Source organism: Natator depressus, chromosome 3, assembly GCF_965152275.1.
Source record: "Natator depressus isolate rNatDep1 chromosome 3, rNatDep2.hap1, whole genome shotgun sequence".
Taxonomy (NCBI): Eukaryota; Metazoa; Chordata; order Testudines; family Cheloniidae; genus Natator; species Natator depressus.
The window spans coordinates 152,909,843-152,937,737 of record NC_134236.1 but is presented as its reverse complement, the minus strand read 5'-3'; the positions used below and the strand labels follow the sequence as shown (position 1 = coordinate 152,937,737).

The window sequence follows — 27,895 nt, the reverse complement described above, 5'->3', positions numbered from 1 at the left end:
TAAGTCTTATTCTGAATGAGGGCACTACTACATTAAGTATGACAAGGTAATTTTTTTTAAAGCAAAGTGAGGGATTGCTTTAAAAATCAGGAACAAATGAAAAATATATTTGGTCTGATATCTTCATGTCAGATACCTAGAAAGACTCCTTTCAGTCTGCAGCTTCAAATATATCTCCTATATTTAATGGTAAATAAGTGACATTACCTAGACTTTTCTTACTGATGAACATGTAGCCTAGGTTTACTTATATTTGTTCACAATAATTCATTGTAAGGTTGCAATTACACCTTCAACTGTGTAAGACCACTATTGCCAGTATAACTGCATTCCTTGCCATATGTTGCTGCCGCATAAAATGGGTTTCTTTCCTATTTTAACTGTGGAGAAAATAACAATTTCTTAATAATGAAAAACATCCATTGCTAGTGTGAAATCTTGGGTCCATTGAAATCAATGACAAAACTCTCATTGCGTCAATAGACCCAGAATTTTACCCATAAGGTCTATTTCTGATTTATATCAAAACCATATTTACATCCACTTTAAGGTTCCTTTCCACTGACAGAGTGGTGTATAGTAGCCATAGTGAAAATGTAAATTAGGTCCCTAGGGTCTGGAGTCACTTTTTGCTTTATGGTTGGCATAGTGATTTGAAGAATGGTAAGACATTGCAGTCTCTGCAGTTCCAACCTTCATCAGTGAATCAGATATCTTATTTCAGTGATAATTCATTTTGCAAGTATATTATGGCAAGTATAAGTATAAAGAGCAAATTTTTGCTGGATTATACAAGATGTGTGAGAAATCCAGTTCAACAGTTTTCTTTTATACGAAGAACATGTGCCCACAGCTGATTTTACAACTGCAAAAGCTGTTGATTTGTATTAAGACAGCAAAGTTCAAATATGTTGCTCTACTGTAATATAACACAACAGCTTTTAGACCACCAGCGCATGACTTTAGATGAAGCAAATCCAATATTCAGTCTCTTGAGTCAGTCCCCATTGCCTATTGAAGCTTTGTTTTCTTTCTGAAATTGAAAATGTTTGAGCTTCCAGTGCCATTTCAGAAACATACACTGCGGAAGGAGTATATCTTTAAGCAATAGCATTGTATGATACTTAGATGCTGACAGAAATGCAGAATACCAGCAAAAGGGAGGAGGCGAAGGGAGGAGGCGAAGTATCAAACAAGAGAGAACACAATCACATTAATATCTGAGGAACAGATGAAATTATGAATGAGGGCTAAAAAATGACCAAAAACCTGAACTCTTTCTGTTTTCAACAAAACATAAAAACAAGAAACTTCCTCATACTTCCCCAACAAACACACATGTGCATATATGTCAACACTGAATATTTGCTAATACTCAAATTGTAATTACAGTTATTTGTGTGCCATATATATTCCACTCTTGGTGGACATGCGCCCCATGCACTCAAGATTGGAATCTTTTGACAAGCTGTGTCTTTTGGGGTCATGCATGCACCCAGAGTTTCCTTGTGCCTTCACCAAGGGCATAAAAGGTGGTGTGGCCCCAACCGCCTCTCAGTTCCTTCTTACTGCTAAGTGTCCATCTCGCAACATACTTTCTAAGTCTGTATGGAAATATTTTTGTGTATATTAGTGCAAGTTAGGATTAGTATAGTTAAGGTAGGTTTATTCCTTGATAATTTTTAGTCCCTCATCCAATTCTGTTTTAATTTTCAAGGGAATTTCCCACCACAATACCGTGACTTTGTTATGGCCAATTCTAAGTCACCAGATTTTAAGAACTGATCCTCCTGTGAAGTTCCCATGCTTCTCAATGATGGCCATACTATGCCTTTTTTGTTAGGGGAGGGACGTATTCCTGATAAATATTCAGTTTATAAGTTCGTTTCCAAAATGACTCAAAAGACAATTGCGGCATGCCTGATAAAAATTCTGTTTAAGCTGCTCCATGTAGCCCATCTCCAGGGTAGGAAGGGTAGATACCCTTCCCCCCAGATCAAACTCCACCTTGCTCCAGAAGTGCCCTATTAAACTTTGGATCAACAAGCTTTTGTCTACTATGACTACTGTGGCAGTGGACTGAAGTAGCAATGCTAGATCGTCTGGGAAGCTCTCCCTTCAGGAGTTCCCAGCAAAAAGAGATTTAAATAATCTCATTACTCCCACTTTAAGGAGACTTCATGGCCCAAATTGGGTACCACTGGAGTCCTTTGAGAAGGAGTATGGAACTGGACCTTCAGCATTATCTTGAGAATCGAGACTAACTGCCTCCAGTACCACCAAAGAGTCTTGGAACCACCAAGGAAGCAAGGGTTGGAGAGGTGACCTTTTGCTTTTAAAAAAAATGTTTTTATTCCTATTACTTCCTAATACCAAATTCTTGCCTGTGCTATCATTTGAATGAAATGTTCCATTTACCAGTTTTCTTCCTGGAACCACATTCTAACCAAGGGGAGTCTAGGTTACATACTCTGGATGTCCTTAGTGCATTATCATTCTATCTATATAAGACCAAACCATTTAGAGTCTCCTCAAAACTCTTTGTTTAGTTTGCAGACAGATCAAAGAGCCAAGCTATTTCTACCCAGAGGCTTCCAGAATGGGTGTTTAGCTACATCAAGACTTGTTACGTTCTAGCTAGTTTAGATCCTTCAGTGCAGATTAGGACGCAGTCCACTAGGACTCAGGTAGTTTCTGCACCTTTGTTGAGAAACATACCCATCTCAGAGATATGCAAGGCAGCTATTTGTGGTTCAGTCTCTACGTTCATGAGACACTTATCTGGGGTAAGTCCCTATATCTGATGCTTCTTTTGACAGAGCTGTACTTCAATCTTTAAGTAGACTCTGAGCACCTACTTCCTTACATCAGATCACTGCTTGTGAGTCATCGAGAGTGGAATATATTTGCACAAGCAGTTGAAGAAGAAGAAACAGTTACTTACCTGATAGCAACTGTGGTTCTTTGAGATGTGTTGTCCATATATATTCCATGAGCTGGCCTCATTCCATACTTCTATGGGGTCCTGTAACACCTGGATTCTAAATGGAACTAAGTGGTGGTTGACGCAGCACCACCCGTCATGACCTTGATTAGGGACACAAGGACACTCTGTGCATAGGTACAGCCCCAGGAACATCGCTGGCCAGATTCCAATCTCAAGCACATGGGATGCACGGGCACTGAGTGGACTATGTATGGACAGCACATCTTGAAGAACCATAGTTACTATAAGGTAAGTGACCAACTCTTTTGCATTACACTGTGAAGAAAATTAAGTTGGAAGTAGAAGGAAGTGTTTTGTGAAGATGTAGAGTCTGTCATGGGCAATGTGAATATGCTACATGCATACTATGGGACACCTTTTAATCATACTCTGACTAGACCTTTTCTTGCTTTGGGGGATTTACATTGTGGGCAATGTCACATTTAACTAATCTTAATTCCCTTTAAACATGTATTTTATTGAGTAAGTGACAAGTTATAGTAGGTCGCCATTTCCCAAAGTGTGGAGTGCTCCTTTAGGGCAAGAGGGCACGAACGACTAGCTGATGTGGAGGGGTAGATGGCAGATGTATAAATTAAGGTGGGTATGCCTTTAACAACACATGGTGGATTTGCAGGGGGACACAATTGATTTCATTTTTCTGAAGGGGGGCTCAGCTTTCAAAAGTTTGGGAAACACTTCAGTATGTATACAGAATGGTATAAACATTACATCAATAATTTCTGTTTACCCATTCATTGCATATAGCCCATCTTTTCTCAAATAGTTCTGTTAATTTAATACAGGCAGTACATCATTCCATTTCTTCTAATTCTTTTATTCTGGTCAACCACATTTCTATAGATGGTATTTGTTCCTGCAACCATAATGATGAAATACACTTAGTGGTTGCAGTCACAAAAATTCTAAATAGGTTTGTTTTAATTTAAACAATGTTAGACATTTTTCCTACCACTATAGTAATAGGAATTTTGGGGGATGTGTGTCTGAAATATTTCTTGTATCCATTTTCTAACATCAGACCAGAAGCTGATGCTTATTAAAAAATGTTTTTACAAGATATAAACATTATTGGATCCCTACACTATAGTGCCACAGCTGGATATCGGCATTTGACCTGCAATTAATTCCTTTGTATTTTCACATGACATCATAGAGGACTTGAGCTCTGCTTTTGTGGCTTATGATGTCACAGAATTCCTGGAAGGAATTATTTCTTTGCAAGTCATGTAGCTCATCTATTATTCTATATATAGCTTTCACAATAGCAACCATCTGCTCTGAGCCAGGCCCCTCCCATATTTTCCCCTCCTTCACATTAAGTTAATCTGAAAGAATGACTTCATATATATATTGAAGGAGTGTTGCCAACAAAACCAAGATCAACTTTGAAAGCCACCAGCAGAATCTTTGTAGTAGGCATTGAGACCCTGTCTAAAATGTTTTTTTTTCATTTCCAAGTTGTCAGAACAGCTGCACGCTGAATACTCAGTGAAGTTTCATAAGTAAGATGCAAAAAAAGGAACAGGGACCTTATTGTTTGGCTGGACTTGTTGACAACTACATTTTTGTTTCTCTTGCTTTGTGCCCATCTATGTGTGTGGTACAAGTAGGAGAGTGAAGAGGAGGAGTGGGATTATGGTTGCAATTAACATTCCATAATCACATCCCATTTAACAGTTTAAATTTTTATTGGCTTACACTTCCTACACCAGCTCTGCTGGAGTTTTCAGTATGTGGGAACACTTTAGCTGAATATATATGAACTGCAAAGTAGAAATATAACCATATTATAAAGTAACGGTATTGGTTAAAACACCATTCTACTCTGAAAAGTGACTTTGTAAAAATGGTATTTGGTGTTTCCACATTTACAGTGTCAATGATTTCCACATCAGATTTGCTCACTTTATATGTAAGTAGACTGTGAGGGGAGTTCTGACTGCCAGCTCCACAGAGTCTGCCTGGGATATGGCAAGTCAAGCTCTTTTCTTTGTGGCTTGTGCATCACCATCAACAATAGGGACTCTGTAGGCCAAATGCTTCCCTAGCTATACCTGTGCTATCCTATACTCTAGAAATTATGCCCTTAGTTATATCTCTGTAACCCTGTTGTCTTCAGTGGAGTAAACAGGTGTTACTGAGAATATAATCTGAAAACAGTGGGGTTCTAGTGGTGGCCCCTCAAATGAAACTTACTTAATAATTCTGTTGATAATGTATGAGACAGAAAAATATCCACTTCGCTCCCAGACCTGTGAGTGGTAAAATCATACTTTTTTCACTGAAATAAGTGAATCTGACTCCAGTTTTCATAGAAACAGAATTGGTGAAATAAAGAAGGTGCAATTTAACATATTCACTTTTCACATTGTAGTCACACTGTTTAGAAAAATGATATCTATATATAGATAGATAGATATTGATATATATTGATATATATCCATCTGTTTAAGTGTTTATAACACTCTAAATACCATTGGACTTTATTAAGTTGAATACTCCTGTTCTTTATGTGGATACAGACTAACAGGGCTACTACTCTGAAATAAGTAAAAATATGTTTTTCTGTGTGTTGAAAAACAGCTACTGTAATGAGGCTCCAGATGAGAAAGAAATACATTATTACATTTTAATTCATTTTAAATATTTGCATCCCAGTCATGAGTGGATCCCCATGGTGCCAGGTGTTGTACTGACATGAACTCTGCTGTGGAAACTCCCTGGTACAATATTTGTGCACCATTCCTACTCTTTAATACCCAAATAAGTTACTTCATCAATTGAGATAAATCATTTTTAAGTACTGTTTCCTTTAGATCTTGCTTGTATAAACTACTATGACATTTTTTCTGATCTTTTTGAATATCAACTGCCATTTTAGGTGCCTAACCCCCAAACTTAGATCCTCAAAACCCCCGTTAAGCTGCTGCTTAACCATGCAGGCACTTAAAAACCCTGGGTATCTAAGTCTCCAGTGTGCCAAAAAATCTGTCTATGAATATGCACACAGTTTCTTCGGTCCTGTTATCCAGGCACCTAAACACAAGCATAAGCCTCAGACTAGGCATTCTCCACCTCTCTTGCCTGTGGATCCCAAAGTCCCAATCTGATAAGGGTTCTCAGAGGCTGCCTAACAGAATGGGCCCCACATAAAACACAGCTAGTGGTGGAGGTGGTGATTTTCTTTCTAATCTTTAGCCCAGTGGTTAGGGAACTCATTCAGGATGTGGGGGACCCCAATTCAGCTCCCAACACTTCCTGAATTAAAATCTTTGCTCCACATCAGGCAGAGAGGGGAATTGATAGGGTCACCTACTTCCTGGGTGAGTTCCCTAATCACTGGGCTAAAGGTTATAAAGAAGGTTTTGTCTTCCCCCTCCTACTTTTGTGTGGAGTTAGGCATGCTTTGAGCACATCTCCTGACTGGGTACTGCAAGCAAGATAGGTGGCGCACTGCCTATCTGCCCCCGTCTGAGGATCATCTGGGGCTTAGGCATTATACAGCGTCCAGACACCTGCCTGGGGCAGTAATCTGTGCTTTAGACATCTACGTCCCTTTGAGGATCTGGGCCTAAGTAACTCAAAATAAAACAAAATCCAGCCTAAGCCTTGTTGCAAGGCCTGGCTGCTTCTATGGTTCCACTTACAGGAGTGTTCAGCCTAGATTGTCTCTCTGTTCAGAGCCATGCCCACCTTCCTTGTCCTCAGTGGAGTGAACAAGCGCCACCAGCAACAAGCAAGACTCATTTAAAATCTCCTAGCAGGGTCAACACCTGTTAAAAGGTGGGACCAAAGGAGAATACTAGCACTCTATTATAGTTAATTTAACCATACACAAAGACAATTGCTTTGATTTTTTTTTTAAAATCCTTAATATAAACATCCAGTTGTAACAAAGACAGGAAGCATAGTCCAGGGGTTAAAGCACAGGAATGTTTTGGCCTCCCTTTTCACAGTCACAAATAATTGAGGGTGGATTTAGCTTGCAAGCTCAAATAAAGGCAATTTTATGTTTAACTACCGTATTGTGCCTACAAATCAGATATTTATATACCAATGTGCACTTAGTTGCACCTACAATTATTTGCAGGTAACACCAAATGAAAGCCTATTTAAATATCAGAACTTTAGTCTCACTAACATTCTATAAACTGGAGATAATAATACTTATTGACAATGATTTTGTGAGTCTTACTGTTTGTAATAATAGCTTTGAAGGTGTTTTTAGATGTAAAAGGATATTAGTGAATATACAATAAAAAAACAAACAGATCAAATAGTGGTATCTTACCATTTGGGAAGGTAAGCAATAGTCAAATTTCTAGTTATAAGGTTTTCTGTCCTGATTTTCAGAGGTACTGAGCAGCTGTAACTCCAGTAAAGTCAGAGGTCAGCTCCTTTGGAAAATTAGGCTATACAGTTCCGCATGTCAGTGTGCCAGTAGTTGGGGAATGATTACAACCGCCATACCAAATATTAAGTTATGAAGTTGCATCCTCTGTGAAATGATTTGTCCAAATTATAGTCCTGTCTGAATCTGCCAAGTCGGACACTTTTGGTAACTAAGGGTATGTCTACACTACGAAATTAGGTCGATATTATAGATGTTGATTTTTAGAAATCTATTTTATACAGTCGATTGCGTATGTCCACACTAAGCGCATTAAGTCGGCAGAGTGCGTCCTCACTACCATGGCTAGCATCGACTTACTGAGCGGTGCACTGTGGGTAGCTATCCCACAGTTCCCGCAGTCTCCGCCACCCATTGGAATTCTGGGTTAAGCTCCCAATGCCTGATGGGGCAAAAACATGGTCGTGGGTGGTTTGGGGTACATGTCGTCAGTCTCCCGTCCCTCTGTGAAAGCAATGGCAGACAATTGTTTTGCGCCTTTTTTCCGTGCGGACACCATACTGCTTTCAGCAGATGGTATAATAGGACTGCTGTCCGTCGTCATCCACCGTTTCTGCTGCAACTCTGCTCTGCTGCTATTGTCTCAATAGCAAATTTCTCCATGTTGTCTGTCAAGGGCTCCTGGGTACTGTGACAAAACTCTGTCCTTGCCTCCGTGGGTCCCGTGTTTCCTGGCGGATTTCGCTAGCCTCAGAGGCTCACTGTTACCCTCCATGTAACCCTTCTCTCTCTAGAGACAAGGGTCACAGTCTACTGAGCCATTTTCATCATAAGCCAATGAGGGAGGTGAGGAGAAGTTATCCTTCCTTGCACAGTCTCTGTTGTCTCCCAGTCTCAGTGATTAATCAGGGGAGAAGACTGGTCCCACCCTCTACACCGGGCTCCAGCCCAGGGACACTAATAGTATCAGCTATGGTAGCTGACCTTTTAGAAACATGACATGTACAATTCCCTGGGATACTTCCCCCACAGCAGCCCTCACTTCCTCAAGCTCCACTTCACCCTTACCTCAGGGCCTCCTTCCTTGTGCCTGATATGGTGTCTACTACTCAGCCTCTCCAGCAGTGCAACTTCCTCCCACAGCTCCTGACATGCACACCCACCTTATTTTAACTAGTTTCAGCCAGCCCCTGATTGGCTTCAGGTGTCCCAATCAACCTAGCCTTCTCCCTGCCTTCTGGAAAATTCTTAATTGGCCCCAGGTGTCTTAATTGACCTGGAGCAGCTGCCATTTCACTTATCCTGGTACCAGGGATTTGTTTAGCCTGGAGCTAATATATCTATCTCCCACTACTTTTCTATAGCCATCTGGCCTTGCCCCGTCCCAGTACGTGTGTTCTTCCTGGAGAAATGTGCATGGTGCTAAACGTTGTCATCCACCGCTTCCGCGGAAACTCTGCTCTCCTGCACTCATGAATCCACCTCACAGGTTCTCTCGTCATTCTCTATAAATATCTATTCTCATGGCATCTGTCGTCAGCCACCACTTGCACTGCAACTCTCCTCTCCTGCAGACGCCATACCACGGCAAGTATGGAGCCCGCTCAGATCACCGCGGCAGTTATGAGCATTGTAAACACCTCGCGCGTTATCCTGCAGTATGTGCAGAACCAGAACCTGCAAAAGCAGGTGAGGTGGTGACGGCAGCGAGGTGACGAGAGTGATGAGGACATGGACACAGACTTCTCTGAAAATATGGGCCCCAGCAATTTGGACATCCTGGTGGCAATGGGACAGGCTCATACCGTGGAACGCTGATTCTGGGCCCAGGAAACAAGCACAGATTGGTGGTACCACATAGTGTTGCAGGTCTGGGATGATTCCCAGTGGCTGAGAAACTTTCGCATGCGTAAGGGCACTTTCATGGAACTTTGTGACTTGCTTTCCCCTGCCCTGAAGCGCAAGAATACCAAGATGAGAGCAGCCCTCACAGTTCACAAGCGAGTGGCGATAGTCCTCTGGAAGCTTGCAATGCCAGACAGTTACCTGTCAGTCAGGAATCAATTTGGAGTGGGCAAATCTACTGTGGAGGCTGCTGTGATCCAAGTAGTCAATGCAATCACTAAGCTGCTGCTATCAAGGGTAGTGACTTTGGGAAATGTGCAGGTCATAGGTCTATCGCCTAACTGTGGTGGGGCGATAGACAGAACGTATATCCCTATCTTGGGACCGGACCATCTTGACAGCCAGTACATAAACGGCAAGGGATACTTTTCAATGGTGCTGCAAGCACTGGTGGATCACAAGGGACGTTTCACCGACATCAACGTGGGATGGGCGGGAAAGGTACATGGTGCTCGCACCTTCAGGAACTCTGGTCTGTTTGAACAGCTGCAGGAAGGGACTTACTTCTCAGACCAGAAAATAACTGTTGGGGATGTTGAAATGCCTATAGTTATCCTTGGGGACCCAGCCTACCCCTTAATGCCATGGCTCATGAAGCCATACACAGGCACCCTGGACAGTAGTAAGGAGCAGTTCAACTATAGGCTGAGCAAGTGCAGAATGGTGGTAGAATGTGCATTTGGACATTTAAAAGCACGCTGGTGCAGTTTACTGACTTGGTTAGACCTCAGCGAAACCAATATGCCTATTGTTATTGCTGCTTGCTGTGTGCTCCACAATATCTGTAAGAGTTAGGGGGAGACATTTATGGTGGGGTGGGAGGTTGAGGCAAATCACCTGGCCGCTGAATACGTGCAGCCAGACACCAGGGCAATTAGAAGAGCACAGCAGTAAGTGCTGCGCATCAGAGAAGCTTTGAAAACCAGTTTCATGACTGGCCAGGGTACGGTGTGAAAGTTCTGTTTGTTTCTCCTTGATGAAAACCCGCGACCCATGGTTCACTCTACTTTCCTGTAAGCCAACTGCCCTCCCCACTTCGATCACCACTTGCAGAGGCAATAAAATCAATGTTGTTTCAAAATCATGCATTCTTTATTAATTCATCACACAAATAGGGGGATAACTGCCAAGGTAGCCCAGGAGGGGTGGGGGAGGAGGGAAGCACCAGGTGGGGTGGTAGATGAGGGGAGGAGGGAAGAACAAGGCCACACTGCACTTCAAAACTTATTGAATGCCAGCCTTCTGTTGCTTGGGCAGTCCTCTGGGGTGGAGTGGTTGGGTGCCCGGAGGGCCCCCCCGCCGGGTTATTGGGCGTCTGGCTGAGGAGGCTATGGAACTTGGGGAAGAGGGCGGGCGGTTACACAGGGACTGCAGTGGCAGTTTGTGCTCCTGCTGCCTTTCCTGCAGCTCCACCAGACGCTGGAGCATATCAGTTTGATCCCCCAGTAGCCTCAGCATTGCATCCTACCTCCTCTCATCACGTTGCCACCACCTCTCCTCTTGCTCCCGCAACCTCTCATCTTGCTCATCCCTCCTGTCCTTGCGTTCATTTTCTGCTTTCCTGGACTCTGCCATTGTTTGCCTCCATGCATTCTGCTGAGCTCTTTCAGTGCTGGAGGACTGCATGAGCTCAGAGAACATTTCATCACGAGTCCTTTTTTTCGCCTTCTTATCTGCGCTAGCCTCTGGGATGGACATGATAGGGGGAGCGCTGAAACATTTGCAGCTGCGGGAGGAAAAAAAGGGAGAGTAGTATTTAAAGAGACACATTTTAGAGAACAATGGGTAGACTCTTGCACGGTGAACCAAGCTGTTAACATTACATAGCACATGTGCTTTCGGTACAAGGTCGCATTTTGCCTCTTATATTGAGGGCCTGCTGGTTTGGTGTGAGAGATCACACATACAGGGCCAGGCAACAGAATTCGGCTTGCAGGCAGCCATGGTAAGCCACAGTCTTTCGGCTTCTTCAACCTTCATAACATGTGGGAATGGTTTCAAACAGCAGCGCCCTCCTTTCCCATACCAAGCACCCGTTTGGTTGGCCATTTAAAAGGAGGGCTGCGGTTTTCGGGTTAACGTGCAGCACAAACCTAACTAACCCGTTCCCCCCCACACACACCCAATTTTCTGGGATGATCGCTTCACCCCTCCTCCCACCGCGTGACTAGTATCAGGGAAGATCTCTGCCAGCCAAACATGAACAGCTCAGCGTGAATGGGCCCCCTGCACCCCGCTAGGCTAAAAGCAGGGATGTTTTTTTTCAGTCACAGGCAAACATCCCAGCAGGAACGGCCACCTCTGAATGTCCCCTTAATAATGTCCCTGGAGGATTTCCGCTCCATCCCCAGACATGTTAACAGACTTTTCCAGTAGCAGTACTGGCCGCAAATACATCCCAAATCTTCAGGGCAAATTAATCATTAAACACGCTAGCTTTTAAACCATGTATTATATTTACAAAGGTACACTCACCAGAGGTGCCTTCTCCGGCTTCATGGTCTGGGAGCCTGCCTTGGGAGGGTTGGGAGGGTATTGGCTCCAGGGTGATAAACAGTTCCTGGCTGTCAGGGAGAACGATTTGTCCACTTGCCTGTTGTGTGCTATCCTCCTTCTCCTCCTCAGCATCATCATCTTCCTTGTCCCCAAAATCCTTATTCCTGTTGCGTGAGACTCCCCCTTGCAGATGTCCACAGACAGGGATGGGGTAGTGGTAGGGGCACCCCCTAGAATTGCATGCAGCTCATCATTTCATCTTTTGGAATGGAGTTCTGATAGCACAGATTCGTCTCCCCATACAGCAATCAGATCCAGTACCTCCCGTTCGGTCCATGCTGGAGCTCTTTTGCGATTCTGGGACTGCATGGTCACCTCTGCTGATGAGCTCACCACGCTGGCCAAACAGGAAATGAAATTCAAAAGTTCCTGGTGCTTTTCCTGTGTACCTGGCTAGTGCATCTGAGTTGAAAGTGCTGTCCAGAGTGGTCACAGTGGAGCACTGTGGGATAGCTCCCAGAGGCCAGTACCGTCGAATTGCGTCCACACTACCCCAAATTCGATCTGGCCATGTTGATTTTGGCCCTAATCCCCTCGTCAGGAACGAGTACATAAATCAATTTTAAGAGCCCTTTAAGTCGACAAAAATGGCTTTGTTGTGTGGACAGGTGCAGGGTTAAATCGATCTAACGCTGCTAAATTCTACCTAAACTCGTAGTGTAGACCAGGGCTAAGAGTACTGAAAATATAACTGTTTGATGGGTAATGTTTATAGAAACATGTACCTGTCTTTGCACAAATTAACTGTATCACTGGTAGAAGTTGTCTTCCAGTATAATGTGACACCCCTTACCCCCATTCATGGTGAGGGCTAACCTCTTACCTTCTGCTTCTACCAGAACTGTTAGTACTCCATTTCTAAGTGTTAGTTTCTTTAATATCAGATTCAGAAATTGGATACTAAAGAACCAAATTAAAGGGGGTATTTTGTAAAGCTTCGGAGAGTTTTTACATTCCACAAATTTTGATGAAAGGGAGCATTTAGAAGTAAGCTCAGCTGTCGTTATTGTGACCTTCAAGATGTGTTAATTAGGTTCATTAGCCTTCCAAGTGATTTGTAATGCTCTTTCTCTCTCAGTTAGAATGTGCTAACTGTAGATCATGGCTAATGAAACTAATAATGAAACGTATTTTGGTACTAAAGTAAATGCTTGACATATTTGTTCTAATATAATGAATCCATGTTATAACTATCCAAATTTTACACCAGATTGTGAGTATCTTACTTCCATTGGTGAGCAGCCACTTGCGTAAGTAGTCCCAGTGACTTCAGTGGGAATTTTCATGTGTGTTAACAGTTTACAAAGGGGAGCTCTGGGGGGTTACAATCTGGGCCTTTATTTTTGCAGTGACCTCAGTGTAGTGATTTATAAATAAATCTTGTTTAATCAGTCCTGGTGTTAAAGCAGTTATTTTTTGCAATTTTTTTTAGTCAAAATTTAGTAACCTTTTCTTCACAGACTCCAATGAACCAAGCCTCAACTCGTTCCCACTGCATCTTCACCATTCACATCTCAAGCAAGGAACCAGGATCCGCAACCATCCGACGCTCCAAGCTACACTTAGTAGACCTGGCTGGTTCAGAGCGTGTTGCAAAGACTGGAGTTGGAGGCCAACTCCTGACAGAGGCCAAATATATCAATCTGTCATTACACTACTTGGAACAGGTAAAATTAGCAGAGTCTGAAACACTGTCTTTTACTTATTTATTTATTTTTAGCCATGTATGTTGCTTTTGAAATCTTGATCCCTATCTCATTTAGTTTCAGGACCATGTATTATTGCTATGTTTCTCAGCCTTTTCAGGTTGGTAACTTCTTATTCAAATTCAAAATTTTCAAATCCTTCCCTGCCCCTTCATATTTACATTAAAAGTAAGACTACAAAATGTGTCAGTGCTAACAGTGCTAGGCCGTATATAATTTATTTGTGTTTTCTTTTGCTATAGAGACTCTTTTAAGGGGAAGATGCATTGCTTGGTACTTTTTCAGATGATATTACAAACCTTTGTTGGGAAAAGTGGAAGTCATTCATAGGTGGTATTGAGTTGCTGAAGTTCAATACTGTTGTTTTGTCTTAAAAAAGACAGACTCACAGGGAGAAAGAAAAGAATAGCAGAGGTGAGAAGATGTAGATTCTGTCTCTGTCTTTTTTTTTTTTTTAACTAGAAACATAGTTGCTGGAAAATTACAGGCATGGCATTTGGTTTTATTAGCCACTCTGAGTCTGGACAGACCTTTACCAGGTTACTCAGGCATTGTTTTTAGCATCCCTTGTTGGTTATAGCAAATGAGTGCAAGGGTAGTTTCATCCTAGCTGGCATGAGTTTTTATTAGATTGAAGATAAAAAAGAGAGACAGAAAGGAATTAGGTAGTGATGGAAACCTACAAATTAGGGAGAGGAGTAGTAATAAGAACCTTTGGTTCACATCCTAGCTATCACTCATGATTCAGCTGATCCTGTTGAAATGGTGATGTCATTTGATTTCCTTTTCTCAGCTGATTTGGTCAGAATCTCTTTCAGGACCAGAAAAATGATGTGATGGTAAATGTCAGGGTCTCAACAGGCTGAGGGGAAGGGGTGATGACATCCATTATGATGAAGCTTCTTGACATTCAGTGGTCCTATGACAGACCCCTGGGTTAAAACCTGGACTGTGGGTCCACTGTGTCCCCTTTTACTCTCTGGATCAGGGTACCTCTCACCCTGCTCTGCTAGCGACAAGCAGCCTCTTCAGGCTTTGCTCTAACAGATATTAGCATGTGAAGGCATGCTCAAAGTTGCATGCGTGCTCTCTCAGCCTCCCATGAACTATGCACAGGAAGACACCAGCAAACTCCCCGCAGGCCCAGCCTTGCACCCCAGAAATGTACCATCTTGCACAGCTCAAGACCTCCTCTTGAACAATGTAAGCTCATTAATTGGTTTGCCACTTGATCAAAGGATAGTGGACATGAACCCTCTTTAGTAATCTGATCAGATTCCCCAAGCACTCAGGACAAACTTACTGGTTAAGTTTAAATATTAAAATAAGTTTATTAGCCACAGAAAAATAGATGTCAAGTGATTATAAGTGGTAGGCATAGAGGTCAGGAATAGTTACATAAGAAATAAAAAGTAAATACATATTCTAAATTCTAAACTTTATCAGACCAAGTAAAATTTGAATCAAACAGCTTTTCTCACAAGCTGACAATTCCTAGTACACAGGCTGAATTCCTTTCTCAATCTGGGACCAATCTCCCCAGTTCAAAGTCTTTTTCTTCCCAAACGTATTTGTTGCCTTCAGAATAAGTGGGAGAGGAGAGAGGCATCTCATGATGCCACTGTCCCTTATTTTATACCCTCAGCTCATGGGCCTATAAATATACTGGCTCGAACATGAAGTCAAGTATCACATGTCCTGAGGCCTTGCTAAGTCATGGAGTTAAGCAGTCCCCATTGTGTGGAGCTCAAGCAACTGTCTCTTATTGAATTTTAAATCTCTTGTTTACAATTCCCCTGCTAGTTAATGGCTGGTGATGGTCTCTTGACACCCATCTGGGTGTGGGTCACTACTTTGTTGCCACTGGAGAGCTAGTTGTGGGCATCTCCCAGACTCTTAAAATATTTCAATAACAACCACATAGTAAATTTTCATAACTCCATATACAATGATGATATACATATTTTGACAAAGAGTTTCAGCAAATCGTGACCTTTCATATGATACCTTACAAGGCATTCTTTGAACAAAATACCATAACCATATACAAGTAGTGAATATGGGGGTTACAGGATATTATTTTGAGGTACAGTATGTCACAGATACCTTTCTTCTTCCTCCCCTTGTTCCCTCCTTCCAGCAAGCTTACATAATTATCTCATGTTCCCCAGAACAACAGTGTTTTGAAAGAGACTCTCCTCTCACCAAAATAAAGATCTGGTGGTTCCATTTATAGACACTTCCTCTCATGTTGTGTTGCTATTACAATATTGTGACCCACCAGGAGCCTTTTCAACTTCAGTTTATGCTTCTTTTGTAAACCATTGTTACATACTATTTCTACATGTCTCCCTGAGTTTTTACCTTTTATCCACTTTGGACAATCCAAAACTCCCACCAAGGGTAAAAGAATCAGCAAAATAACATACTGATCAATAAATTACTATTGCTGTATATATGTTTTGTTGTTGCTGTGTTAATAAGTTGGAATAATTATAGCTTGGATTTTTTTTCAAAGGCTCATTTTACTGTAGATGCAAGCCCTCACACCTGCTAGAGGACTGAAGGTCATTTTAATACATAGTATTGTTTACATAGTCCAGTAAACACTATGCCTGTTGCTAAACTTTAGTTGGTTTTGGATTTCTGCTAGTGAATACAGTCCTTTTTTCCAAAAGTTTCATTTAAAACATGTATATGCCACAATAACAGGGTACATCTTGGCCCATGAGGCTGACATTCTGTGAGACAAATGGTAAAAAGAATGAAGAAATGAGCAGAGCATACTCCACAGCTTTGTACCTCATGAGATTTTTCTCTTTAATGCGTGGGGACTTATCCCACTGCTTACAGCATTCGGCAAAACGGTCAAGTGAGAAACCTCTTGAAACAGGCTATTTTGTTTTCTGAAGCTGGGAAATATCAGCCAGTTGTTCCACTAACCAGTGAGGAGATTGGGGGGATGGATTTTTTTAAACAAAGGTCTTAGATTCTGTTTAACTTGCAGTGAGAGGCACACATGAAGGCCATTAAAGTAGCTAGCTAGCTAGTAAAAATGATGTTATTGATACTACTGGCTCTTTTCCACCTTCCTGCATTCTGGCCTCCTTTGCTTGGAATTGTGATATTATGAAATACAGAGCAGTCAAAATCCTTCCTCTAGATCCACTGGATTCTGTTTTATGATTTATTTTATTTAAAGACATTAGAAATAATTGCAGGAACAGAGGGAGAGACACATCCTTTCAAGATATCTTAATACTATACTCTAGAGTTTACCTATCTCTACTATTAAGGCACAAGGTGAAAATATACTGATTCTAACCAACCAAGGATTGCAGAAATCCCTTTAAAAGTGTATAGTCGTCAGACTTTTAGTGGTGGTATAAATTGAACTTGTACGTGATGTAAAAAGACCAATCAGATATGTGTATTTACTGTACATTCTAAATATGGATTTAATACCACAGGTAGCCAGTCAGAAAACACACAGTCTGTCCAGAATCTGAAAGCTTTTTCATAAGTAAGGAAATTCATGAGCCGGTATATATTCATCAGACAATATGTGGGAAATCTAAGGCATCTTGAAAAAAAGTGCCTACTCTCAATTTATTCCATTCTCCTCTAATCTGTGCTGTTTAAGGTCCTTTCTCACACTCCCAGATCCTTGGAAAACTTGGGCTGGACTTTAAATAGCCCTTAATATGTTTTTCTCTCTGCTATTGTATAGGTGAGACTCCTTTGAAATGTACAAAGCTTGACAGCAGACAACACTAAAATTGAGAACAGATTTTTTTTAAAAAAATCCATATCAGTTTAAATTTGACTTAAAGCAGAAAAACTACCTTTTAATTATAGTAACGATTAGATAAGTGACGATGCAAAAACAGGTTTCCTCTAGGGCAACTGAATTGTTCCATGTGTGTATTCAGAGTAATATCTATTTATTTTTCTGACAAAAATAAGTTTTGCCTACTCATCATTCCTATCTCACATGAACTTTTGTGAGGCTAAATTTGTTAATGTATAGAAAGCACTCTGAGATGTTCAGATTGAAGTTTCTATATAAGGACAAAATATGATTATCATTGTTATTATTTTATTACTTTTTTACTCCTGCTAGCACAATTTTGGGTGGTCAAGCTGCATTCTGTTGTGGATCATACATCATTAATAGAAATGGTTATTAAGGGACTGATCTAAATCCCATTTAATGTAGTGCAAAGATTCCTGTTAGGTTCAATGAGAATTGGGCCCTAGAGCCCTGATTTTGCAATGAGCTCTACATAAGTGCACATACAGATCTTATTGCAGGCTCAAATTCTCACTGAATTCTGACTACAAAAGCTTTTACTGATGGTTCTAATGCATGAGCCTGAAAGAATTCAGCTTTATTCTCATACTCAAAATTAAGTTTGCAGTCAAATCAATGTATGTCACATCCAAAGGTTTCATATAATAAAATAATGTAAAATTAATATATAATTTTTAAAATTATGCTTGTAAAGATAGGGTATTGTGGATGTGGCATGACATACTGAAGTGGTTGGTTACCATACTGTATAGTCCCAGAGTATGCAGTCATAAGGTAATAATTACATGGTATGGAAGATTCTTCAGCCAAGCAGATAATATTTTTCATAGAAACCATTTTTTAAAATCTGAATGATAAAGGAGTGTTCTTATGCTGATCGCATAATGAGGCTTATTAAAATAATTGGGAGAAGAGCTACTGTACAAGTATCTGGACAGATGTACCCTGGAAAGTATTTCGGAGTGAAGTTTCCATTAAGACACTTCATAATGAAAGTGCAAGCCAGTACTTGCTAAGATGTTTAGAATAAGAATAAACTTTGTGCGGGAGGGAAGTGCCTTGACAGCATATTGCACAAATATTGTATATACATCATAATTCTTCTAAACTTAAATCTAAGCGATTTCATTCCGGCTGTTACAAAATAAAAAAGTAAAGTATTTGCATATACGATCGAGATACAAAAGGAGCACTTAAAGACCTAAAGTCATTGCGGAGAAACTAAATGAATTCTTTGCTTCAGTCTTCACGGCTGAGGATGTTAGGGAGATTCCCAAACCTGAGCTGTCCTTTGTAGGAGACAAATCTGAGGAATTGTCACAGATTGAAGTGTCATTAGAGTAGGTTTTGAAATTAATTGATAAAGCTAACAGTAACAAGTCACCGGGACCAGATGGCATTCACCCTAGAGTTCTGAAAGAACTCAAATGTGAAATTGCAGAACTATTAACTATGGTTTGTAACCTGTCCTTTAAATCAGCTTCTGTACCCAATGACTGGAAGATAGCTAATGTAATGCCAATATTTAAAAAGGGCTCTAGAGGTGATCCCAGCAATTACAGACCGGTAAGTCTAACGTCAGTACTGGGCAAATTAGTTGAAACAATCGTAAAGAATAAAATTGTCAGACACGTAGAAGAACATAAGTTTTTGGCAAAAGTCAACATGGTTTCTGTAAAGCGAAATCATGTCTTACTAATCTATTAGAGTTCTTTGAAGGGGTCAACAAACATGTGGACAAGGGGGATCCAGTGGACATAGTGTACTTAGATTTCCAGAAAGCCTTTGACAAGGTCCCTCACCAAAGGCTCTTATGCAAATTAAGTTGTCATGGGATAAGACAGAAGATCCTTTCATGGGCTGAGAACTGGTTAAAAGACAGGGAACAAAGGGTAGGAATAAATGGTAAATTTTCAGAATGGGGAGGGGTAACTAGTGGTGTTCCCCAAGGGTCAGTTCTAGGAGCAATCCTATTCAACTTATTCATAAATGATCTGGAGAAAGGGGTAAGCAGGGAGGTGGCAAAGTTTGCAGACGATACTAAACTGCTCAAGATAGTTAAGACCAAAGCAGACTGTGAAGAACTTCAAAAAGATCTCACAAAACTAAGTGATTGGGCAACAAAATGGCAAATAAAATGTAATGTGGATAAATGTAAAGTTATGCACATTGGAAAAAAATAACCCCAACTATACATACAATATGATGGGGGCTAATTTTGCTACAGCTAATCAGGAAAGAGATCTTGGAGTCATCTTGGATAGTTCTCTGAAGACGTCCACACAGTGTGCAGCGGCAGTCAAAAAAGCAAACAGGATGTCAGGAATCATTAAAAAGGGGATAGAGCAGCATTTCCTAAACTTTTTTTGGCCACGGAACACTTTTTAGCCTATTATGGAACACTTATATTATTATTTTGTAGTCATTTGGTTTTCAAATAAAAAATTGCGTTATTTATGCTCAATATATTTTATTATATTATTATGCTCAATATATTTTATTTTATAAAACAAAGCAAAAATACAAATTTAAAACAACTTGAACTAACAATTTCTAACTTGAAAGCGTGTATAAAGTAGTACAAAAATCAAGTGCAAGAGTCAAAATTAAATTCTAGATTCTTTCACGGAACACCTATTCACATCTTGCAGAACACCAGTGTTCCGCGGAACACAGTTTGGGAAACTCTGGGATGGAGAATAAGACGGAAAGTATCTTATTGCCTTTATATAAATCCATGGTACGCCCACATCTTGAATATTGCATACAGATGTGGTCTCCTCATCTCAAAAAAGATGTACTGGCATTAGAAAAGGTTTAGAGAAGGGCCACTAAAATGATTAGTGGTTTGGAACGGGTCTGTAGTGAGGCGGTGTGGTTCCCTGCCACCCTGGAGAGAGACGAGTCCCTCCAGACACCAGAATGGGCGGAAGCAGGGTACTCTGAGCCCACCCCCCAAAGGGTCAGGCACTGCCCCAGAAGTAGAAAGGCCCGACCTCAGGGCTCAGCGGGGAAGCAGCCGCTGGGGAGGCCAGATGCCTCCAGCCTAGCTCGTGAGTGGGAAAGTCCAGTGGTCTGCAGAAGACCTCAGAACTGGCCAGTCCTGCCCTGCGCCAGCTACCCAGAGGAGTTGCCAAGCCTGCCCCACGCCAGGTACCCAGAGGAGGTGCCGAGCCTACCCCATGCCAGCTACCCGGAGAGGGTGCCGAGCCTGACCTGCGCCAGCTATCAGAAGGAGTTGCCGAGTCTACCCCTGGCCAGCTGTCCCGAGGAACCCATGGTGCTGGACCCCCCCAGAGGACACCACCCTGACCCAGATACCTCAAGAGGGGGAGTCTGGAAATAGCCTGGGGGCAGCTGACCCTAGTCTGGCTGCAGCACTGCCAGAACCCATGTCAATGTGTTGCGGCCAGGATCCCCACTGACTCAGCAGCTTCTTCTACCGCTGCTAGGGCCCTGGGCTAGGACGCAGTGGAGTGGGAGGGCCTGCGTCCCCCCTGCCACCCAACTCGTGGGTGGCAGGCTCCCCCTCTCCCAGGCCCTTTGGAACTTAGGGCCTGGGCTCACTGTTACTATACTCATAGAATCATAGAATATCAGGGTTGGAAGGGACCTCAGGAGGTCATCTAGTCCAACCCCCTGCTCAAAGCAGGACCAATCCCCAACTAAATCATCCCAGTCAGGGCTTTGTCAAGCCTGACCTTAAAAACTTCTAAGGAAGGAGATTCTACCACCTCCCTAGGTAACGCATTCCAGTGTTTCACCACCCTCCAAGTGAAAAAGTTTTTCCTAATATCCAACCTAAACCTCCCCCACTGCAACTTGAGACCATTACTCCTTGTTCTGTCATCTGCTACCACTGAGAACAGTCTAGATCCATCCTCTTTGGAACCCCCTTTCAGGTAGTTGAAAGCAGCTATCAAATCCCCGGTCATTCTTCTCTTCCGCAGACTAAACAATCCCAGTTCCCTCAGCCTCTCCTTATAAGTCATGTGTTCCAGTCCCCTAATCATTTTTGTTGCCTTCTGTTGGACGTTTTCCAATTTTTCCACATCCTTCTTACACTGTTGCTACTCAGCCCCTGCCTGAGGGCCTGAGCACCTGACTCACCAGAGTCCCAGCCTGACCCAGGGCCTGGGTCACTGTGTTTATTTGTACCTGCACCAAGACCATAGAGGAAGACTCCCACGGCTGGACTAATTCCCTGCAAGAGCTTTTCCCAAAGGGAGTGAGGAGGTGTGGTTCTTTGCCGCCCAGGAGAGAGCTGAGCCCGGCTAGCCTTTGTAGGTGTTTGTCTCACCTACAAGATCTCTATCAAGCATTCTTACAACTACAGTACCCACCTGCTGAAGTGAAGAAACAGATTGACAGAGCCAGAAGAGTACCCAGAAGTTACCTACTACAGGACAGGCCCAACAAAGAAAATAACAGAGCACCACTAGCCATCACCTTCAGCCCCCAACTAAAACCTCTCCAACGCATCATCAAGGATCTACAACCTATCCTGAAGGATGACCCATCACTCTCACAGATCTTGGGAGACAGGCCACTCCTTGCTTACAGACAGCCCCCCAACCTGAAGCAAATACTCACCAGCAACCACACAACAAAAACACTAACCCAGGAACCTATCCTTGCAACAAAGCCCATTGCCAACTGTGTCCACATATCTATTCAAGGGACACCATCATAGGGCCTAATCACATCAGCCACACAATCAGAGGCTCGTTCACCTGCACATCTACCAATGTGATAATAGAATCATAGAATATCAGGGTTGGAAGGGACCTCAGGAGGTCCCACAGTATTCTTGCCAGCAAGTTAAAGTAGTATGGGCTGGATGGATAGACTATAAGGTGGATAGAAAGTTGGCTAGATTGTCGGGCTCAACAGGTAGTGATCAATGACTCCATGTCTAGTTGGCAGCCAGTCATATATGCCATCATGTGCCAACAATGCCCCTCTGCCATGTACATTGGCCAAACCGGACAGTCTCTACGTAAAAGAATAAATGGACACAAATCAGACATCAAGAATTATAACATTCAAAAACCAGTCGAGAACACTTCAGTCCTCTGTTCACTCCATTACAGACCTAAACGTCGCAATTCTTCAACAAAAAAACTTGAAAAACAGACTCCAGCGAGAGACTGCTGAATTGGAATTAATTTGCAAACTAGATACAATTAACTTAGGCTTGAATAGAGACTGGGAGTGAATGTGTCATTACACAAAGTAAAACTATTTCCCCATGTTTATTTTCCCACCCTACTGTTCCTCACACGTTCTTGTCAACTACTGGAAATGACCCACCTTGATTATCACTACAAAAGGTTTTTTTTCTCTCCTGCTGGTAGTAGCTCACCTTACCTGATCACTCTCATTACAGTGTGTATGGTAACACCCATTGTTTCATTTTCTCTGTGTATATAAAATCTCCCCACTGTATTTTCCACTGCATGCATCCGATGAAGTGAGCTGTAGCTTACGAAAGCTTATGCTCAAATAAATTTGTTAGTCTCTAAGGTGCCACAAGTCCTCCTTTTCTTTTTGCGGATACAGACTAACATGGCTGCTACTCTGAAACCTATCCCACCAGTACCCTTCCTTGTAATCCATCGCTACCAAGATTACTAACATTCCAGACTGATAAACAGCTTTCAAACAGCTGCCATTTAAAGAAAAAAAAAAGTAAAAAATGTCTCCTCCTTTTACCCCCATCTCCATATTACTTTGACCCAAGATCCAGGATAGATATTCATTAATATATGGTTCTATAATTTATCACATGGCTGCAGAAAAGAAGAAGTTTAATATATGGGATATTATTACATGATCAATAGCATATAATTTCTATAAACCAATATAGTGAGAATATCCATATGATGAACTCTGTATTTAGTTCCTTATCCTGGTCCCCTTCAAGTTCATGATTTATTTACATTGACTTTATTGTTGCCCTTGGGCCCTGATTCTGCACACACACTTACACATGTGAGCAACTTTATGCATATAAGTACTCCCATTGGCTTTAATAAAGCTGCTCATGTGAATAAAGTTATGTTTTTGCACGTTCAGGGGCTTGTTTTGAACCTGTATTAATCCTCACCTGCTCTTTGCTCATTGGTTTATATCATATAGGCCTATATTTTATATTCCACACTTTAGAATATATTTTAGACAGCTGCCGTGTCAAAAAAATATATACATATATATTTTAAAAAGTGTCAAATGTTTCTTTCTCCTCAAATATGCAAACTTTCTCCCTTAAATTACAGTGATCCAAGATGACAAATTGCAATCCTGTATTAGTGGCATTTGCATTATTACTGAAGAGATGGAAATGTCCTCTTTGTAAAGGTGTAAAGGCAAGGATGATTTTGTGGTTAAGGCATCAGACTGCACCTTAAAAGACCTGAGTTCAGTTCCTGGCTTTTCCAAAGACATCTCGTGTGACCTTCTAAAAGTCACTTGGGCTTGTCTACATGAACATTTAGTTCTCGACAAGATGCAATGTGAATCTCCCCCGCAACACCCTGCCATGCGCTAACTGTCCATATGAACCTTGCTGTCATGTAGTAATGGATCATTAGTTCATTTTGGTCTGGTCCTATGTCAAAGAGGACTAGATCAAAGCAAACTAACAAACTGTTAATGTTCATCAGCAGGGTCCACACAGATAGTTTAGTTGGCAAACTAGTGCAGAATAAATTCACACCTCAGCTTGCTGCAAACTAATTGTTTGTGTAAACAAGCCCTTAATTTCTCTGCCCTCCAGATTGTCCTATTTATACTCAAAAGTCTCTTACAACTTGCTGAAGAACGATGATCTTGTGGTTAAAGTACTATGGTGGGAGTTGAGAGAATTGGGTTCAGTTACCAGCTCTGCCACAGACTTCCTCTGTGAGCTTCAGCAAGCTATTGAATTTCTCCTTGGTTCCCCATCTATAAAATGGGGATAATACTTCCTTCCTCTTACCCTTTGCCTCTCTTGCCTGTTTAGAGCATAAGCTGTTTGCAGCAGGGACTGTTTGTTATTATGTGTATATGTGCACATATGTGTATATGTGCACAAAATGGGGGTTCTAGGAACTTCTGTCATATTAATAATAAAATTAGTTACTTCTATTAGATTGCAAGATACTTAATCTTAAAATCTAGAAAAGCTATTTAAGATAGTTTTTAAAAGTATTAAAATGAATACTATTTGCCCATCTAAGTCTGCTACCATAAAACTAATGGTAATAAGGAACTTGGGCTTCTTGGGGAGAGGTAATAGATTATAATTATTAATTATAATAATAATTAATAAAAAATCAACACTCCAAAATTTTAAAATTACTTTTTCATATAAACAAAATATGTGATGGTGTATGGTTTTATATTTTGTGTTGTCATCTGCATAATTGACTCCTGGCTTCACTATTTGTGGGGATAGAACTATGCCAAATTTTTACCAATAAAAACCTTTATACCACCACACACCATCATGGAATCTTTGCTACTTTGTAATAATTAAATCTTTTAATGTAAATATCTGACAAGAGAATCAAGAATGGTAGATGTTTCATTTCCTTTTTGACTATATATCTGTATTTAAACTGAACTATGTCTTATTTTATATTTTTCCAGCAGTACATTGCATAGTATCTAGCCTTGGAGAGTTTTTTTTTCACATGCACAAGTTTCAAGAGAGGTTACAAAAATACATGAACAAGCCCCATGAAGAGAACAATGGGATTTTGAAAATATCTGATTTTCTTTTTTTATGGAAAGGAAGCCTTTACTTTGGGAATGTCTACATTTCAACTTAGTAGTAGGCTAGAGGAAAATACCTTCTATTAATTTAATTTAGTTCTTCATGAAAGTTGCTGTTATATTAGTGAGATTATAGTAAGATTATATTAGTAAGATTATAAATTTATCATGTGTCCCAGTTTCCTTTTTGCTGAGAAATTGCAAAGCAAAGCTAGAACACAATGAAATCCACTTTTGTTTGTCCTGTTAAGACATACATGTGTGTATGAGTAGTAGATACTTGTGCTTAAAGTTAAACATGTGCATAAGTCTTTGCAACATCAGGGCCTCAGATTGCAGGATAGGTGTTTCCTCCTCTTGTGCATATGGTACATACATGTGCAGATTTAAAAGTCTCATGTATTGCTGCTCTTATTTCAGGTAATAATTGCCCTAGCAGAGAAACATCGATCTCATATTCCCTACAGGAACTCTATGATGACTTCGGTGCTCAGAGACAGCCTGGGAGGAAACTGCATGACCACCATGATTGCAACACTCTCTTTAGACAAAAGAAACATAGATGTATGTCATCCCTTTCTGAATTTGTTAATGTTTTCTTTTCATGTGTGTATGCTTAAATTTCTGACACGCTAAAATTTTGAAAATCTTTCTTGCCAATGCCTCCAAGGTGCAATCCTGTCAATGGAAATTGCAGTATGATAGACTAAAATCATCACTTATGTCCACTACATAAGCGATCTATGTGTAACTGACTTCACATTTCAAAGCCAAATTCTGATCAATTATGTGGGTGAATATAACCTGTCTATAATATTATAGTACCCTTGACAGATCTTACAAGATATGCAGCAGTATTAAACTTAGCTGGGTTCAGAATCAGGCTCTAATGTATCCTTTATTAATTGTGTTATTCTTTAAGTAATCTCAGATGAGGGGGGAAAGTGATAGAGGAGATATGCCTAGTGATGAATAGGTGAATACTTAAAACCAACTTCCTGATGATGAAGAAATGCGTGAATTGTGAGTAAGGTTTGGCAAGGAATTTTCCCAAGGGCATGTTGATAAGGACTGCTGGTGCAGTCCTGCCCCCCTGAAGTCCATATCAGTACTCCCATAGACTTCAGTGAGGCCAGGATTTCACTCTTTGGGTATTGGGGGAAGGTTGTGGGTGGGGTTTGATTGAGGTGCTGGGAGGAATGTATGCACATGTTTTGGTTTGTTGGCGTTTCTGTGGATCAAGTTGGTTTATCTATCTGTCTTTCCTATCTGTTTTTTTTTTTTTTAAATTTAGACATGTTCTAGGTCAGTGGTTCTCAACCTATTTATCATTGTGGGCTGCATGTGCAACCAACAGTGTGTTACTTGGGCTGCAGGTTGAGAACCACAGCGCTCCCCCAACCCTTCCACAGACCCCTATGCCCAGCGCCCCTCTCTTCCCCCATCCAGAGACTCCCCTCTACAGAGTGAGGGCCAGAAGTGGAGGTGTAGGGCAGGCGGCAGGGACCCCAGACCCCACACCCTGCCATGCAAGGCCAGGTGGCAGCCCCAGACCCCGTCATGCGGCAGCCCCAGCCCCAGGCCCACACCGTGCAGCAGCCCCAGGACCCTGCTGTGCAGGGCCGGGCAGCAGCCCTGATCCCGGTGCATGGGGCCTGGCCAGGCGGCCTGGACCCTGGACCCCACTGTGTGGGTCAGGCAGTCTTTAGCACACAGCTGGGCTGCAGCTGTTTGCTAATTGGGCTGCATGTGGCCCACGGATTGAAAACCACTGTTCTAGGTGTTCTGCAGGTTGTGCCTGGACTAGTTACAATCTAGTTAAATCCTAACCTTCCATAAAATCAGAACATTTTAAAATGAACAAAAACCAAGTTATTCTCAGACGTATAGTGGAAAGAACTAATGATCTGTAAAAGGAAAATAAGATGATCTTTTACTAGCTGAAGCACAAGATAGGATACATTTTTAATGCACTTATTAAGAGTTGTGAACAGGTAATTGTGCAGGCATAACTTGTAGCTGCACATGCAAAATGCATAGTTCTGTCTATGCAATTATCTGTGTTGTGTGCTGCTGTCACCCATTTTGTACATCCAGTCACCAGTTTGTATCCTGGTGAGTCTATTTTGTATTGGAATTTAGGCTCCTATTTAGAAATATTTGATCCAATCACTGAATCAGCCAGAATGAGCCAGATATTAATGGTACAGTGACAGTTTTCACTTTCTTGCTGCAATATCTACCAGATATTACACTTTATTCATTTGGGCTGAAACTTTCCAAAAAAATTTAGCCCGAGGCAGACACAACAATAAAATTTCAGCCCAAATGAATAAAGTTTGTCAATGTTATATACAACTTAAAAGAGGATCAACTGCAGTAAGAAGTGTTGAACAACATTAATAATAGGTGGTGCTGCTAGCCCAGTCTATAATATGTAATTTAATAATTACATATGAAATCATTGTGTTAGGACATTTTTTAGGATTCCTGTCTTGAAAGGAAATGCTTTGACTTTGCCTCAACATTTATTTTTGAAAAATGCCACAGCATGATTTAGAAGTTGTTTATCCTGTAACTGCTTTTTGTTCTACTGATGTTCCCTTTTATTTAGAGGGCTAGATCCTTAGCTCTTGATATTGAAGTTAGTTGTGAATTTGGCCCATAAATGTTAAGTTTTCTAGTGAGGAGTGTGGAGGTGGGGGGTACTGATATGGTGTTCTCTTTGAAGGTACTTTGACTTTGCAACTTACTTTCCCCTTAGCTCACCAAAGTCTGGATTTGTTAACTTTTTG

General features: G+C 41.3%; 1 protein-coding gene across 1 annotated transcript in view; it reads left to right on the top strand.

Annotated features, from left to right (window-relative positions):
* The window catches only part of KIF6 (kinesin family member 6), a 287,759-nt gene that overhangs the window by 70,846 nt on the left and 189,018 nt on the right, over positions 1–27,895 (top strand). Inside the window, exons 7-8 of the mRNA XM_074949116.1 lie at positions 13,283–13,489; positions 25,521–25,664. Coding sequence (XP_074805217.1) covers positions 13,283–13,489; positions 25,521–25,664 — 351 coding nt within the window. The remainder of the gene's footprint in view (positions 1–13,282; positions 13,490–25,520; positions 25,665–27,895) is intronic.